Source organism: Corvus hawaiiensis, chromosome 6, assembly GCF_020740725.1.
Source record: "Corvus hawaiiensis isolate bCorHaw1 chromosome 6, bCorHaw1.pri.cur, whole genome shotgun sequence".
NCBI classification, from domain to species: domain Eukaryota; kingdom Metazoa; phylum Chordata; class Aves; order Passeriformes; family Corvidae; genus Corvus; species Corvus hawaiiensis.
The window spans coordinates 12378582-12397025 of record NC_063218.1 but is presented as its reverse complement, the minus strand read 5'-3'; the positions used below and the strand labels follow the sequence as shown (position 1 = coordinate 12397025).

The 18444-nt window shown below is 43.1% G+C and overlaps 1 protein-coding gene across 7 annotated transcripts in view; it reads left to right on the top strand.

Annotated features, from left to right (window-relative positions):
- EML1 (EMAP like 1) overlaps positions 1-18444 on the top strand; it is a 122809-nt gene that overhangs the window by 6536 nt on the left and 97829 nt on the right. For 4 of the 7 annotated variants that reach the window (XM_048306427.1, XM_048306426.1, XM_048306423.1 and 1 more), the window contains exon 1: positions 14986-15177. The exons of 1 other annotated variant lie outside the window; for it this stretch is intronic. In XM_048306427.1, the coding sequence (XP_048162384.1) occupies positions 15051-15177 (127 nt within the window). In that variant the 5' untranslated portion in view covers positions 14986-15050. Of the gene's footprint in view, positions 1-14984; positions 15178-18444 lie in introns of those variants that run through there. 2 more of the 7 variants (XM_048306421.1, XM_048306418.1) reach the window with 1 other exon arrangement.

The following is an 18444-nucleotide window of genomic DNA, read 5'->3' as shown; positions in this document are numbered from 1 at the left end:
CTTGCTACGGACTTTTTATACAGGCAGTAATTTAGAGGGTGGGGCCCCTTCCCTTTCTTTGCCATTCAGGCTGCAAACTGAATGCCCAGTGTGCCCTCCCCAAAACCTGGTGAGTGCCCAGTCTCTCATCATCATATCCAGTTGCTCTTCTCTCCCTGTTATTGCTTTCCTTAAAGACTGTGATCAGCTCCCTCACCCCACACTAGTGGTTTCCACAATTAAATGTATAACATTAGAGATTACCTTACATCTCAGACCTCCTCTAAAACTCACATAGAAGACTGGCAAGATCCTCCAAATGCTTTCTTCTTTGTGGGAAAGAAACTCTGGGGCAGAGGAATGGGCCTCCTGACAAATGCCAAGTGCTGGGCATGGAGATGTTGATAGTGCCCAGGATCAGCTCCCCGAAGGAGTCCTGAGTTTCACGGAGCAGCTGAAGTCACCGTTGAGTCAGCAGGGCACACGGGGACTGGTCATAGCTGCTCTTTGGTTCTGCACACGGTCTGTCAATCACACGAGTTGCTTTTGGAAGAAAAGCAAGCCCTGGCTCAGATGACTCCAAACTGGGCTCAGTAAAATATCTGTGGCCCTTGAGGAATCACAACAAGTTCCAAGAAGACTTTGGGAAGCACAATGCTGTCTCCATCACAAAAAACAAAGAGCATTTCAGAGAGGTGCCAATGGCTGATTTATCTCGGGCAGCTTTTCCACACTGCCCAGGAGGGAACCCCCCCAGCACCACATCACTGCTCTCAGCACTGTTTGGATGGCTCAAGTTTCCACCACTTCAGTGCTCCTCGGGAGAACACAGACTCATCCCCACCACCATGTATTATGAAGGCATGAAATTAAGAGTTTGGAGAGAAGTTTGAAAGGTTACGGCCCCAAATCCCCTCATAAATCCATAGACACTACTTGCAAACTGGCATTTCATGTGGTTCTCACCTATCTTGAAGATAAATATACACTTGCACACTTATCCTTTGTGGTGTGTTCTTTGTGGAGCTGCAGGACATGCTCTGACTTTGCCAGTACCCCTCAATCACACAGTGCACCCAGAACACTTCCCAGTGACTAATATAGTTGCTGTGAAAATGGTAAAATCCTTGCTTCTGAACCAGAAGGTGAAAACTCCTGTAGCCAACTTTCCTGAAGAGGTCTGCTGAGGAAATAAAGAAATAAAGCACACACACATGAAAAAAGACATGTGTGTAACATCTGAACACCTAAAGAGACTCTAAAACCTAAAGAGGTGACAGCAAGCTGAGTGTCTCAGGTTGTGCTTGATCATGTGATTATGAAGGACTTGACTTCAGGTTAAACTTATAATTTGCACATCTCCCACTCATGCTTTGGAAGCATGATCCAGACTTTTTGGAGTCAAGAGGAGCCTTTCCAGGCCAATGAATTAGGACTCTCAAAAATCCTAAAATTATTGTTATCACCCTGACACAAATTGTACAAATTTTGGCTGGGTCAGTTCAGTTCTATTCCTCAGACCAGCAGCCTGAGCCCTGTGCTGTGTGGCTGGTGACATTTGCTGGGTGAGGCCCCTCCACCAAGCACTTGTGGGGCATGGGAAGCACCAGGCATTAGTCATACTTTGTCCCAGCACAATTGCTCAGAGAAATGTATTTATATATGCACTAATTAAAGCTTAGTGAATGTTTTGTGTTTCCCCTACTGAAACATTGCTAGATATGACTCAGCAGTAAGTCACACAAATAGCCATGTGTGCAGAATTATTCAGAGTTTATATGTGACAGATTGGGGCACATCAAGATTAAGCCAAAAACAGTTGCCAGTGCTGTGGGTGTGTAATCGGAGATGCCAGGGAGCTCTTCTTTCAGAGCACCCAGCACACCACTGTATTTCACATATTCAAACTTCACTGGCAGCTGTGAGCACTGGGCATGTCCATAAATAAGACCTGTGGTCTCTGGTCCAGTACGAGGAGATGAGGACCATGCCATTAGTGACTATTTGGGAAAACCTGGGTTCCCACAGTTTCTCCATGGACCAACACTTCTCCCTTTAAGAGCTGCTCTGCAGCTGAAGCACAGATGAAATCCAATTCCCAGCAGAACTTTTCAAGTAACTTAACCTGAAATTGTTCTTGATCTTCCTGGAATGGTATACTTTACCATGTTCAATATCTTTGACAGGTGAATTGGGATATTATGATAAACAACATATTGGAAACACATATGTCATAAAATACAAAACACTCCGGGACCTCATAACTAGATCTCTAGCAATAAGAATACTTGCAATAATAATAATAATAATAATATTAACTTGATATTTCACCAATTGCTTGGAGATGCTCTGCAATGTCAATAGCCTCACACACAAACACCTCTGATACAGGCAGCTTGTCTCTGGGACACTAAATCTGTCATCTTCTACACCTCTTTATCCCAAATCAGAGGCTCCCAGGTTCATCTTGTTGCTGTGACAGTCAGCTGGTCTTCTGACATCCATCTGACTTAGGCATGATATCACAATCTCTTTGTGCTGGAGGCATATGGACCACATGTGGAAAGGATTTTGAGAAGGAAACTATTATTTCCTGCATCTGTCATAAATTCCAAATGGTATATTCAGGCATAACTGTTCAAAACCAGACAGTGTATTGATGAAATGGAAGCAATTTCTCTGGGAAATCTCATCTAAACTGTTTAATTATTCTTAGTGCTGCCAACTCTTTGATGTTTATCATGAGCCTCATACAACTTGTTTTAAATTTTTTTCCCTAAAGCCAGGTTTCTTGGGTCATGAGTTTTTGGTGGCTGTCAAAATGTCTATGCACTGTCCCTTTTCACCCAGTCAGCAACACATAGGGCTTGTTATGACACTGGAGAGTTTTGGCCAGGTATTTGAACACAAAAGGCTTAGGGAGAAGCATCGTGTGGGAAAGTGAGAGAGAATATGCAATGTCTGGAACAGATATGGCAGGCTGAGGCATACAGTGCTCACATATGTAGGCTGGAGAATAATATTTCTCTAACAAAAGCTGTCTTTTTAAACACCAACCACATTTTCTGCATGTTTTCATTTTGAGTCATTTAATGAAAAAATTGGAGAACTCCAGGGAAAGCATTCAATCTGCTCACAGGTTTTCACAGGACGAGTGTTTGCTTTCTCAGCAAACTCCTCTCCTACAATTGTTTGGTTTCTCCAGATCTTTGGGGAGCATCCTGGCACACAAAGGAGCTGGAGAGCCTTTTTGCTGTCCTTTACTACTCTCTGCCTACTCTGATGTCCTATAAAGTGGGAGGAGCAACAAGATAACTCTTCACTCTTCTCCCACTACACTGGCAGGAGAAAATCACTGAAAATCGACCAGATGACACGTTTTTGTTGAGGCATGGTGAGTTTCATTCCCTACTGTAGGAGTTTCCCTGCTCAGGCCAATCAAAACATCACCAACAGCAGCAAGGACTCTGCACCATTTTGGGCTTTGGTGATGCAGAGAGATCATCAGACCCTGAGCAAGAGCATCTCCCTCCTTCGTTCTGCCATTGGGATTTCAGCAGGACAAAGCCAGTTCCTGAGGCAGCACATGTGCTCCAGGGCCATGTCCCTCATTTCCAAGGTCAGGTGTCCCTGCAGAGGAAAGGAGGCAGAGGAGCACCCCAAGATGCATGAGAGAACTCACTACTCTCTGGCTATGAGACACCCCAAGACAGGTAGCCAGGAGCTGAACATCTCCATTTTGTCCAAGGGATACAGGATTAGAAAATACTTGTTTGTACTAAACTGATTTTACTTTCTCCCACAGAAATGTGCCTCAGAGTTGAGTATGTGCATTTGCTTCTTTTTCCTAATGAAGTTCAGCGGCTGGGTTATCCTAGATAATGGTGCCAAATCTTTAAAGATTTCCTTGTTCTGAGATGATTGCTCAGTTGACAATATGCCTTGTTAATTAAGCTGCCTTGAGGGACAGTGGAGAATTGGAGGCAACTGGATGTTTTAATAAGGCACACAAAGAGTGAAACAAGGCTGTAGCAGGAGTCCGTCCCAGCACGGCCCCAAGCCCAGCTAAAGAGCTGATCTTTGCCACCTGCAGTGCCTGCGTTCTCAGAACAATCCCAAATGGAGTTGTTCATAGTGAAGAGCCAGCACAAATTTATTTCCCACTACTTGACACAGCGCCTTGCCACAGGCCAACCTGCTCACAAGTCGGGGTCCTGGAGAATGCCAAGGAGTGAACGCAGCTGGGCAGGCACCCTCCAGTACAGCTACTCCAGGCTGTGCGAAATCACTTGTTACTTGCAATGAGTCCCAGACCTGTCCTCTCAGCAGTTCATGGCATCTGATGAGCCCATGCATTCGAATTTCTGTGTTGATCCAATATCAAATATCTATAAAAGTTGTGAAAAATCAGCAGGAATGCTAATTACTCACTGAGCTCAGACTATGGTCAGAGATAGCTCTAGGCTCCTGCCCAGAGATGGAGGTTAACTTTAGTTCAGTCAGAGGTTATTAGATCCCTGTTTCTCCTTCCATTATTTCCCAAAAGCCACTTAGCAGAACTGAGATATCTTCCTTGTCTAAATTCTCCGGCTACTGATGATGTTCGGCTGCCTTGTCTGTACTTGCAAGGCCTTATGCTAAATTTAGACAAGGAGGAGAGGCTTCTCCTCTGGACCTTAATTTTGTGGGTTACTCATTGAATGCTGTGGGCACAGTGTGAGCTAAAAATCCCATTTGCTGCACAGCCAAGTGGGTTGGGGCTTGAAAAATGGAATTCTTCTTGCTACCTACTAGACCTCCATCTGCCCTTCATGTGAAGGGCACATGCCCTGTGCCCTGAGGGATACTGCTGTGATTTTCCAAAAACTCAGGATCACCTCTTTCTTTTTTATATGTTACCTAAGGCAAGCACTTCTTAAAAATTGTCTCTCTTCAACTGCGTATGGGGCTCTCAAGAGATCCTAAATAAGTGATGTCTCTGCCACAGTGTGGTGTTCCCTGGAGACACTTCCTCTGAGACCTCTTTGGCCTTTCTTACGTTCTTTGAGTCCTGCCCATGTGCTGCTGCCTTCCTTGTTCTGCCTGCCAGCAAGTCTTGTAAAAATACCTTGATTTTATCTAGAGAGGAAATAGGAGGCATCAAAAAACCAATTGTATGAATTTATGAGAGTGAAGTTTTTGCATCTGAATACTTATGAAGTAGAAATGCAAAGTAATTTTCTGTTTGCAGTGAAGATTGTGAGGAAATTCTTTGTACGTATTAAAGGAAAGCATCTCTTACTGCTTTCACATCTTTAATAAGAGTGTGTTTCTTCAATTCTTATGTGATAAGCATGGAATTCTACCAAGTATTTGATGATGACACAAACAACAATAGTGAAATATGATCCAGTTGCTCACGTCACTGAAATCTCAGAAGGGAATTACCGCCTTTAGCAGGGTTCATTTGAGGCATACTACTTAAGGTAATAGGGCTGGACAATCTCATTAAGATTTATTTCCACCCCACTTAAACGCAGGTTCAAAAGTACAGCTGGAGCTGTACCGGCTTTATCTTTGGCTTACAGAGGAGATTGGAAAAAGAAGTAAACAGAAAACGCGCTCAGTCGCTCAATCGGCCGGGCCAGGGGACTGCAGTTTAGAGCAGACACAGGCTTATGCCCAGGCCTGGAGGCTGAGGAAAGCAGAACAAACTTTCATCCTTATTACATTTTCTTCTTTTTTCTTCTTTTTTCCGCTCCCGTGGAATTTAGGAGATATTGCATCATTCCATAAGGGAGAGAGAGGCACAAAACAATTGCTTCTGTTCTTCTTTAATGGTAGTTTACCATGTTCACTGGATTTCTTCCAGACCTGAATTTCTCCGTACTCATTTGGGAAATGTATGGGTTAGGAAAAAAACACTTTCAAACATTGCAGCTTGTGTTGCAGATTCCCTAAGTAGTCTGAGATGTTTACAAAGCTCCCAGCACATCAGGCTTGTCCTGCAGACCATGATATGTGATGACAGTAATCCTTCTATAACATTCCAAGTGCTTGTTCTTGCTTCTGTTGAAGCCATCCAGACTGTGAGTTATTTGGAAGCATTTCTTTTCTCTTCTTTTTCAGTATAAGAGAAGCAGAGGATGTTTCCACCTGGGAGAGGAGAATTTGCTAGATAGCAAATGCAGAAGCCCACTATATTTGCTGCAGTGACTTCCTGGTAAGGGTGAATAGATGCACCCAGATGCATGAAATGCTCAAGGCCGGCTGCTCCTACCAAAACAGACTCATGGTGATCATGCCCTGAAGCCCAGGAGCTTTTGGAATCAGACACCCTGTAATACAGAGGCAAAGCTCAAGCTGCCAGCACAGTCCAGCTCTTCCTACTGCAGGCAGCATCTTCAGGCTCATTCTGGTGAGAGGATGGACTGCAGGACTGCAGAGCCAGCACCAAGGGGAGCCTTCAGCAGGCAGATGATGGAAACAGCAGAGGACATGACCTCAAGCATGTCCTTGGTGTTGCTTCCACATGCAACCTAGCCAAGCCCTTTGGTCTGGGAGTGGATTTTCTCGTTTGGACATTGCACTCTCACCCTTCTCAGATTTGGACCATCCTTTGTGGTTTACCCAAATCCAGACTAAATGACTAAATCCAAAGGCCCCTGGAGAACAGTAAGGCAGGGAAAGGCATTTGGCCCTCCCCAACACTTTCTGTGACAGAGTCAGCTGAGAAGTAGATCCAACGTTGCTATTCCCTAAGTTTGATTTCCTTGGCACTTGTTAGATGCATAGAAATGTACAGTCAACACTGCCATGTAGACTAGACTAAAATCTGAATGTTTGGAAAAAAATGAGGGATTGAATAGAAAGAAAAATGAAGTCGGCAGTTCTAAGGACCCATCACCATAGTATCAAGACACTATTTACAAAACTTCTTTGTTAAGAAGTTTCCACAGGCTCTTTCTTTCAATTTCGGTTAAACTCAACATAGTCACTTAAACTGTGCCCTGAAAGGCCTGTAATCCAAACATGGAAACATTTAAGTCATGTGCTAAAAGAAGAAAATGAAGCTGCATCCAGTGCAATGTGAGGACAACTGGGCTGATCCTGGTGGACCCGCAACAGCCCCATTAACACTCAGGGAAAAAACTCTTGCAAGCCCCAGAGCTGCCATGCTGGGAGGAAAACCCAGACATGCCATTCTTCAGTGGGGAAACTCTCCTGCAAGCCCCAAAGCTGTTGTCCCTAGGTAAAAACTCCCCTGCAAGCCCCAGAGTTGGCCTCCTGGGGTGGAAATCCTCATGCAATCCCCAGAGTTGTTGTCTTGGAAGTCCAAGGCTAGGCCAAAGGTAACAAGAGCTGCCCAGGCAGCCTGGTGAGCTTGGACATAACATGGCCCCTCTGGACCACTGCAGCTGCATCTCCAGCACTGCCTGGTACATCCATCCCTGCACTGTCCTCTCCTGTGTGATCAAAGTGTGCTCTGGCCTGAGAGCAGCAGAATAAGCCCTGTCTATTTTCAGTGGCTGATTTGTGTGAAATACAGTTCAGACTCTGGCATGAAGAGGGAAAAATTATTTGGGTAGTCAAACTTCATTTTGTTTAATTTGGAATTATTAAGAACATTTATATTTTTAAACGCAATGTTTAACCTGACAGCATTCCATTAAAATGCTTTATATAACCTCATTAGGAGCTTCTGTGCAGTACTATATTTATTGCAATTAGCAAATATAAGTGGCTCAGACAAACTGCAAGATACTTTTCCTGCCCTGCTCCTATTTTGTTCCTCCATCTCCTTGCCTGCCATAACCTAAGCCTAGCCTAGATTAGATCCTTTCACATCTCAGCCTTTCTGTCTGACAAGTCTTAAAGAAGGAGAAATAAAAAAAAGGAAAATTAATAGAAAATTAACCATTAGGAGCCTCTGGGAAATCAAAAGAGCCTTTTAGATTAAGTCTCTCACTAGTGTCAAGGCTAGTAGCAGTACCAATGGCATTAGTGGCACTAAGTTACTTAGTTCCAGTATGATTCAAAATTATCTGTAGCTATGCTCTTATCCAGAGTAAATCCTCATCCTCCCAGGTCTTTTGTTTGCCATCTCTTGACAAGCTAGGTTGCATATAAATGAGCTCATAAAACCTGTGAAGGAGGAATATATTTTCATTTGTATTGAAGTTTCATGCATGCAAATGCTACTGTACCAATATTAGTAATGAATAGTATTAGCAGTTAATGAAGCCAACGCTTATTTGGGCTTTGTTTTGGGGGTTTTGTGCCCTTACTCAGTTATGAAATATGTGAAATGAAAGGAAGGTTTCCCTGAATAAGGACAGAGGCCAATTTTAAGAGATACTTAGACCTCGCTCCAGTCAGTGGCAAAGAGTGGCCAAAATGGCCTGTGTTCCAACCAGGAAGGATCTCACAGGATGGCTGGAATTTAGCCTCTGAGGTCTTGCATGGTTTGTGAGCAAATCACAGGCTGCTAAGCCACTTTAAGCCCACAGACTGTTCAAGATCCCAAGAAGGAGCAAAGGTTTGGGTACCTGAGTCTCAAATCCTACCACGCATGCCAGAACTCTGATATGAGTGCTAGTTCAGACCTTTCAGCCCAACCTGACACTTCTGTGTGTGCACACAAATGCCTGAGTCTTGACATTGATGAGCAGATAAGCACTGGTGCTTGTCCTGCAGCCTCCGGAGAGGTTTCAGTCCTCTGGCAGAGGGCATCCTGGCTGACTGGGCTGGGATGTTGTGCACAGACAGTGTGGAGGAGCACTTAGGAAGCAGTGTAGAAACCACTTCTAGACCCTCCACAACTGACCTTGAGCTTTTCCCTGGCAATGCCGTGTGGCTGTGCAGGGAAGGGCGGCTGCACCCCTGTCAAGCTCCAGCCCTACCTGGCTGGTCTGCAACACAAGATGTTAATGCTCCTGCCCTTTGTGCTGGACTGCACTTTCCGTGAGTGATGATAGCTGGAAAAAAGCCCAACTTTTCTGAGGCTGTTTGAGGTTTTTTACTTTTTCTGGAAAACAATAAAATAAAGGTGTCCATGAAGTTCACTTACTCACTTAACAGTTAGATAAAAATGCATCCAATCATTACCTTCTTGACTTGAATAGAACTTACTTCAAAGGTGCCAGATACGTGGAGCAGCAATCAGTAAAATTATTTTTCAATTACTGCAAACATCAAAACTATTGCACAAGGTTCAGAGATCAGTTTAGAGGGTTCATTTTGTGGGCTTGGGCAATGAAGGCCCGGGTTTAAAGGACCGTTCTTCAGCTATTAATACCTGTATTTGAGGACCCAATTCACAGACATTTTCTAATTCTGTTCTTTTCTATTGGAGTTGCTTGGGTCACTGCTTCTACTCCCAGCTGCTGCTGCCCTTTCCTCCTAATGCCCTCCAGTGGGACAGCCTGCTACTTCACCTCTTGGGAATCAATCTCAGAGTGTCTCTTGCAGGAGATATACTCCAAGTGCTCATCACTGGATAAGCACTACCCCCAAAGGCCATTGAACTGTGCTATGTGTCACTGCCACAAGTAGAAACTATCAGTTGCAAGATGTGTGGAGGTAGTTTGCATTCCCATCTGGAAATATTCATGCTGAGTCTCTCTCATTCCTCATATTTTCACTGATTTCAGGGAGCTCTGTTTGGGCTCAACTCATGCTCCTAAATTCTCAAGATCTCATCTATTATTTTTCTTGGAAATCTTTTGATCCAAAAATGCGTCAGCTGACAGGTGTATCTTTGTCTTGTGCCTTGTACAAATGTAATCTTTATGGCAGGTACAGGTTGAACTGAAAAATATCACTGATACCTACTTCCATTGCCTTTCCAGGAACTGATTTAGGACACATTCTCAAGATTAATGCCTTGGCTGATGGTGAGGAGCATTAAGAGTGGGACCAAGATAGGGTCAGATTACATAAAAGGAGAAACACTTGCTGCAAAATCCACTACTATGCAGAAGAGAGCATAATAGCTCATGGATTAATTTATCAGCATTTCAAAGCTGCTCTGTTGGAGATGGAGCACTACAGCTAGAGTCTGTATTCCAGTTGTTTACTGTGATTTTGTACTGGTTGGTTTACAGAAAATTTTTAAAGAAGGATAAATATTGCCTATAAACCCTGTTGCCAAAGAAAATGTGAGAGGTATTATTTTCAGCTTCTTATTCATTAAGGGGGAGCTGCAGCACTTGAGTCTTGCTTTGCTTTTTGGCTGCTGGGAGCCAACAGTTTTCCTCTTTGAGTGTGGAACTGTGCACGCCCAGCTCTTGAAGGAAAACAGGGAATAAATCACAAGATTTCCAAAGTTACCTTGTTAAAATAATATGTATAGTCTAAGCATGTGCAATCATAAACATGCTGTTGGAAGGGAAAATGTTTGGGGAAACTTTTACAAATTGGAAGACAAATATGCTGGTATCTCTAATTGTGCTCCAGTAGGGACATGTAGTATTATGTGCAGACTGCCTGAAGTCATCACTGCCTCTGCCAGTGGTGTTAGGAAACAGTGTTTCCTAACAAAGACAGATTGTGCCTACAGGGAAACATAAGAGGTGACTGCCAAACAATATCAGTGAATGTATAAAGAAAATACTATTTAGTTACAAAAAAAAAAAAAGACACAAAAATCTGGTTACGTGGCTTGTCTAAACTGAAGAGACTAAACTGTTGGTAAATAAGATTCCTTCCAACCCAAACAATTCTATGGTTCTATGAACTAAGTATAACTGCCCAAAGGATTCATTTATTATTCCCCAGTTTTCCTACTGCAAATTAAATACCTCACAAAATGGTCCTTAGCAGCAAATATTAAACCAGCTGTATTTTATTAGTTACCAGTGAATCTGCACATCACAAGATAAAAAATGTCAAAGAGAGAAAGAGAGAGAAAAAGAAAGAAAAGAGGAAGGAAGGAAGGAAGGAAGGAATTCGGAAGGAAGGAAGGAAGGAAGGAAGGAAGGAAGGAAGGAAGGAAGGAAGGAAGGAAGGAAGGAAGGAAGGAATTCGGAAGGAAGGAAGGAAGGAATTCGGAATTCGGAATTCGGAATTCGGAATTCGGAAGGAAGGAATTCGGAAGGAATTCGGAAGGAAGGAAGGAAGGAAGGAAGGAAGGAAGGAAGGAATTCGGAAGGAAGGAAGGAATTCGGAAGGAATTCGGAAGGAAGGAAGGAAGGAATTCGGAAGGAATTTGGAAGGAATTCGGAAGGAAGGAAGGAAGGAATTCGGAAGGAAGGAAGGAATTCGGAACGAAGGAAGGAAGGAATTCGGAAGGAAGGAAGGAATTCGGAAGGAATTCGGAAGGAAGGAAGGAAGGAATTCGGAAGGAAGGAAGGAATTCGGAAGGAATTCGGAAGGAAGGAAGGAATTTGGAAGGAAGGAAGGAAGGAAGGAATTAGGAAGGAAGGAAGGAAGGAATTCGGAAGGACCATTAATCCTAGCATCCCAGATTCATTCCCTCTGAAGATGGTGTTCATGGCCACACTAATTAGTGAGTGGTGGTTTCAGTCCCAGGAAAGGCCTGACTCAGCCATGTGCAGCTGCAGGGGTGCTCTGGAGAAAAAGCAGGTTTTGGCTCCTCTGTGTTTGGGGCTTACATGAGTAACAGCAACATACACTCATTGCCCTGCCCTCTCAGCTAAACACCTCTGATTTACCTGCCCTTCACACTGGAGCAGACATAAAGAAGATCGCTGGGCAACTAAAGAAGCAATCTTGTTCCATTATTCTTCCTAGGGTTGCTAGTCGTGGGTAGAGTTTGCATACAAAAAATAAAGGATAATTCCAGGAATACAGTGATATTGGAACAGACAGTAAAAAATCTAACAGCTCTGAACACAGCCCATTTCAGGTTTAAAATGCCTATCAATAAGCTCAGTTACACATTCATAAATCATCACTTGAACTACAAGGATGTCACCAAAGAGCCCAATTTAATTTCCTCCCAGTCCATGACAATTTACAGGACTCTGATTTAAAACCTCGTCATCACCCTAAGTGCATATGTTTGGGGGCTGGGTAGTCAAATCACATGAAGCCTTCCTCAGCTGTACTTCTAGAAGTCATTCTGTGCAATTATTTATTACTTGCATAAATCAGAGCAATGCAAAGAGGTCTGCCACTGAAGTTTAGCAGCATATTCCTGTTTCTGTTATTATTCTAACATATCTAACCCAAGAAAGGGGAAATTCCTTCCTTGGTTTTGTTTGTTGGGACTTATTTTATTATTATGTTTACGGGGGGGGGGGGGAGCTGGTGTTTTGGTTCTTGTTTTTTTGGGAGGTTTTTTTGACAATGTTATATGCTCCCAGGGAAACAGTAGACAGTGATTTATCGATGAAATTCCTACAGCAGGAGGAAGTCATTCTTGGGTCTTGCTGCCATGGAGGGAGATAAATAAACTAACATATTTAGCTAAAGACTATATAACCCATAGGAAAACAGACTGGAGAGATACACAAGCTGGCACGGAAGATAGTGAGACAGAGAACAGAATGTTTAGATAGAGGCACTTATGGGTACTCCCCACCAACAAATGAATCATCAAGGGCATAACAGGCTATTTTTAGCAGCAGTGTCTATGTTACTTCTGCCTTTTACCTTGAGAAAACTGTGAAGCACTAGATAGGAGATGCTAAAAATCCACACAGAGCAATGCTGGGCTTCCTTGTACAGATGGGCAGGACTCGGAGCGCCTTTGGCTTGGCTGTGCAGTAGACCTACAGAGGTGACAGATTAGATAGATAGATAGACAGGTAGATAGATAGATAGATAAATAGATAGCTAGCTAGCTATTGGGGGTAGTACGCTTTCCCAACACACACCATCACATGGCAGGTATAATGGGAGACCTCAGGCACCCTTTGTGCTGACAGCCTCTACTTCCGTGCTTCCCCTCAGCTCCTCTGAAGGGATCAGGGAGATTGCGTCTTCTGATATCCTAATCATTGCTCTGGGCAAAATCCTTTGACTTCAGCTGTAAAGATCATGATTTAATCCAACAATTTAGCCCAGTAATGGAAACCAGCTGGTAACACAATATTTGGTTTTGTCACGATATTCACCATTTGGAAGTAACGGGCTGCAAAGCCCCTTTGATTTGTGGCAGGACATTCCATTAACACGTCTATAAAAACAGCCAAGATGTTTCCATTGACAGCACTTCACAATTTTCTCTATTACTTTGGTGACTATTCACTTCGAATGGAAAGTGCTTTTCCGCACCAGTGAAGCACAGCTAGCACATAACCTTGGAGCGCTCTGAAGTGCTGGGATGCTACAAGAAGCAACGCTTAGGAGAGCACATCCTCTCTTCGGCACGAACTGCCCGGCGCCAGGCCCCGCACAGCTCCCTGCCTGCAGCACGGCTGTGTCACCCACAAACCGGGATGGAATGTGCCCTGTGGCATCGAGGGGGAGCAGAGCTATTTCATCTGCCTTCCCCTTTTGCGTGATTACCAAGTCGATTTTGCATTCAATCCCTTGTATGCAATTGGTGGTAAAATCTATGCAGGTCTAAGCGTGCTTCCCAAGCTTTTACTGGATATCAGAAACAGTGCGTACTTGTCTGGCAGTGGGGGATATAAAGGCTGTAAGTTGAGAGGCTGATGTTCAAATCCAGCGGATCAGCATAAAGCCCTCAGGATATTATTCTTGCTGCAATTACAAGTAACAGCTAAAGAAAGGGTAGGAGACTCCCACATAGTGAATGTTTCTCTTCAGTTGCTTGTAAGAATACTGCAGACAAGGCTAAATAGTTGTAACTATTGTAAAAATTGATCCCCATTTGTGTCTCTAGCTGCCTCCAGCTTTTCCTTATGGGAGGCAGCAGTGGGTCATCAGTGTGGTCACTGTAAACTTGGTACAAAATAAATCCTGATTCAAGAGTCTCCTTGAGTGACCTTTGCTTATATGCACAAGTGCTTCTCATGCAAAGAGCTCCAGTGATGTCGATGCTAATAGGTAGATGGTAGAGACAATTTCACTGTGACTGTTGGAGACTGGAGACGAGGAACAAAAGCTCCTTTCTGAGAGCTGCTCATCCATCTCGAATGCTCTGACTCACTTCACCTCGTGTGGGACTGACTGCTTAGAAAAACCAACACTGCCATCTTTTTACCACGTGTACAGGATCACAGCCTTAGCATACACAAAGCATTACTCATTTCAGCTGATCCCATTAACGCTGAAGACACAGGCTTGCACTTACTCTGGATGAACCGTAGAAAAGGCTTCTGTATGAGAGGATTATGGCTACTGTTCAGATGCTCAACATTTCCTAGTTAAAATATATCACTGTGAAGCAATAGCATCATTAAGAGTTTGCAATGCATCAGCATCTGCTTTATTTCTTCTGTTAAAGCCTTCCTAAAGTTTTTGGGGTTTTGTAAAGCTGTGATGAAATAAAACCTGTTGCTGTTCTTGATTTTCACAAAACTACTTACTTAAGAAATAGACGAAAAAATCTCAGGCTCAGTTGTACAATACAATCAGAATATCAATGCAAAAAGGCAATGCAGTGCCATGCTAATGGAAGCAATAAGATGAGCAGATTTCTGGTCACCCAACATGTACCTCTCTGAGCCTGCTTGTATGCGAACACAAACTAAGTCTGGCATAAATTAGATGAACCATGTTATCTCACATCAAAATATTTTCCCAGTTCTACATGTTTCCAAATATATCTAATTTATGCATTTCTGAGCGTGTAGTGTGTATTGCTCACAGCTGAAGCAGGTGTAGCAGCTCTTCTCCTATTTAAATCAGAGATGTTGTTACATATTTCAGTGGATAGAAAAGTACTTCTCCAGGTGGTGCCAGATTTGAGAAAGAAAAAGGGGGTTGACAGATTCACGGAAGGCATCCAACACAAGCCCTCCAAACCACAGTCTTTTGCTGCAGGACATGCACTCTCCCTTTCCAGTGACCTTGCTATCCTAAGCATGTTCTTATGACATCACCTTAATGCTGTGGCTTAAATACAGCTTAATTAATTTAGTGTCTATGCATTGCTGTCTGCTGCCATTGTAACATCCACATAAATAAAAAGAAGAGAAGGCGCTCAGCTGCCTCTCATGCAGAGCCCTTTGAGTCCTGGGCATAACCCACCAGCTGCTCCAGGGGCATCGCTGAGGAACATGAAGTCCATCCCTGAGGAACCAGCCCAGGCAGACCACAGTGGAGCACCAGAGTTCTGTGCAGGTCATTTGTTTCTTCCATTACTTAATTCCACTTTGCCTTTGAAAAGAGGATTGCCTTATATTTTATAACAGCTGTGATTTTAACTTAACTTACAAAGTAATTAGTTGTCTTCAGTTGTGATGGGGGTTTGCTGTTAAGTAGTAAGTAGACAGGGATAGCACAATGATGATTTCTGTGGTCTGGATGCACTACTGTAAGATAGCATCATTTCTGTATAGTCTGTTTAAATACTGTACTACAGAAATAAAAAATGTTCTGATCCTTTGTTTTTATACGTATTACCTGTTCAGGGTGACTAGTTTAGTCTGAGTTTAGAACAGAAAATATCTTTCCTTTTCTTCCAGTACAGACTGGAAAGTAGACAGGTGGCAGTAAAAAAAAAAAAAAAGCACTACAAATCTAAAGCAAGCTATAATGCCATTAATGGTTTAAGTTACTTTAATAAGAAAGGATTTGTTGCTTACTAGCTTGACATTATATGTAACTACTTTCAGACAGTAAGGAAAAAAAACCAAGATAAGCTATCAATACAATTAATTTTAAATATATTTCATTTTCCTAAGTAGTAGACTTACAGATCTTTTTATTTACCCATTAACAAAAGTAATCTGCATCCTGAGATCTAGGCAAGAAAATCCAATGTTGGAGCTCATGCAGAGACTAATCTGTGAAGATTACATTTGGCAGCATACCCCCCAAACCAGATTTAAAACAGAAGAATGTGTTGCATTTCTACCCCACCCCAGAAATACCAGCTCTCCTGTACCAGGGCACAGGGACCTGTTAGGAAACGGCAGTGGCTTGGTGGTCTGCAGGTGTGACCCTGGGAGGTGCTGTGTACTGCTGGTGCCCTCAGCAGTCCTTCCCTCCACAGCACTGGGTGCCACAAAGCTTCCCGAGCCTGGCAGTGGCCACTCCAGCAGCAAGGGGTGTTACCTGTGTTACAGATCAAACCTGGACCCTGCACGGCGAGAACAGGTTCAAACCTGTCCTTTGACAGCCCCACTGCTGTATTTCATAGCATGTGACTCGTTAACTGTGAGCACCTGAGACAGCCCAGCTGGAAGGAAAGATGCTTTTGGAGCTGGCTGCTTTGCTCAGAGAGACCTTCACAAAAATGTTATGCCTGATCTTGAGGAATAGGCACACTGAGGATGGGGGAGATCCATTAAAGAGCCAATACATTTTATCCTGGCACAAGCTAAGCATAGTGCTCAGTCAGACACCCAGGAGCTATTGAAAGACAGAAGTACACAGAGATCTCTGCACCTATCTGAAGCTATCCAGCTGGGAGGTTGAATGCCAGGGTTTGTGAAAGAGCAGACTTTTTTCCCTTTCAACAAAAGTAGTTTATAATAGATGGTGTGACGAATTCACCCTCATGGGTTCTTCTGTGCTCAAAATAAAGAGATAAGATAGCTAGAGGCGGATAAATTGTACTACTTATGTCACACTGCTGGAGTTCACATTGCCCAGCATGTGTGGGATGGGAATCCCCAGCATGCAGGGGACCCATGGGAGGTGGGGACAGTGGCTTTTGGAGGTACCACAAAGCTGTGCAGGGAATGGTCATGCTGGGTTTTCTCCCGTATATCTTCTGGTGTTGGCACTGAGCCATGCGTGCACCCAGGTACTTATCTGGCTTTTATTGCATACTGATGTTCTCCTCCTGGCCATGTCATCCTCAAGATGTTTTTCCATCTCCTCTAAACAGATTAACCAGCTGCTCATGCTTTAAGGACACTAACTCTGTGGGATGTACTTCAGACCACGGTCTGTCTCATCTTCTGATTTACTCCTTTGACAGCTGTGTGCCTGAAACAAGGGGATTGTATCTGTCTTGAGTTGCTGGGGCACCAAAATTCCATCTTCTGTTTTCTGAGCACTGTGCTCCCTCCAAAACAGGGCTCAAGGTGGTACCTTCCCTAGGGACATGGCAGGGACAGACCTGTGCTTTCAGCTTCAGATTGGTATTATCTTCCAAGATATTTTAAGGGATGATTTTTTACATCCCGCAGGGTGACACTGGGCACTCTGGGATGGTAGCAAGTGATCGAGATGGTACCTCTGAAGGGAGCAAACTGCCACCACAGCTGAAGTTCCTTGCTTCTTTGCAAGGACATAGTGAGGAGTTAATTTGTTTTTAATTTACTGTAAAGAGGAAGTAAAACGGGTATGTGAAAATGACATGCCTCTGGTGATGTAAGCCAGATTTTTCATTTGTGTCTCCACAATCCATATACATAGTAGTAAATGTCTATGCAAGCCAAGGAATAAATGTTTCCATTGTTGTGCTTACAAACTGAAACAAAGACCCCAGCAATCCTCTGAATAGTATCAAATATATCCGAAGTAGAACATAAACTACTTTTCCATAAATATATTCCTTTCAGGGTGCCTGTAACTCTGTTCTTAAAACACACTCAGAGTTAATTTGCCAGTGAAATCAGCAGTGGCTGTGCCTATTGGTTGACCAGCAAAGAGCTAACACAATGTTCACAGGACAAAGTCTGGGCTCTGCTCTGCTTCACAGTGCTTAGAAGCAGTGGCCATCACTACTTTTTTTTCTGATATTCTCCAAGATCTTTCAGATTTACAACTGGACTTGTGAAGCAGTAGTTGCTGTGAATATGCATATATCTTCCCTCATAAATTATTTCTGGAACACATGTTTTAAGTAGGGCAACACATATATATGAACTAGATGGGCTGTAATTGTTTATCTGCAGTTATTTTTTATGAAGTAGCTTGGGTTTGAATCACAGGTATTTTTATTGTGGTGTTCATTACAGCATTAAAGTATTGATTTTGTTCCCCTGATCAATAGATACTGTTTTTAATATAAGGTTTTTTTGCATAAAGCTAATACCTGTGATGCTGTGTTTGTTGCTATATTGTTCCTACAACAAACATTAGCTGCAGAAGATGATATAAGGTACCTGTACCCAGCTCCTACCTCTGCCATACCAGAGCTGAAGGCATGACCAGGTTTACATTTCCTGCACCTTTTTGCACTGCTTTTGCACAGTTCTACATTTACTGTCTGGCTTTACATGGTCTTGTGCTTATAGCACTGCAGATATATTTGTTCTGTGGGTGTATTTGCACTTTATAAAGCTTGGATAAATGGTCATGTGACCATTACTCATTTGCCCTAATCACTAATAATAGAGCTGGCCTAAAATAAAAGGAAAACTAGCATTATGCTAGTTAGTCTACCAAAACACAACGTACATGGTTTTCTTTCTGTCTAGAAATTAAAATGTT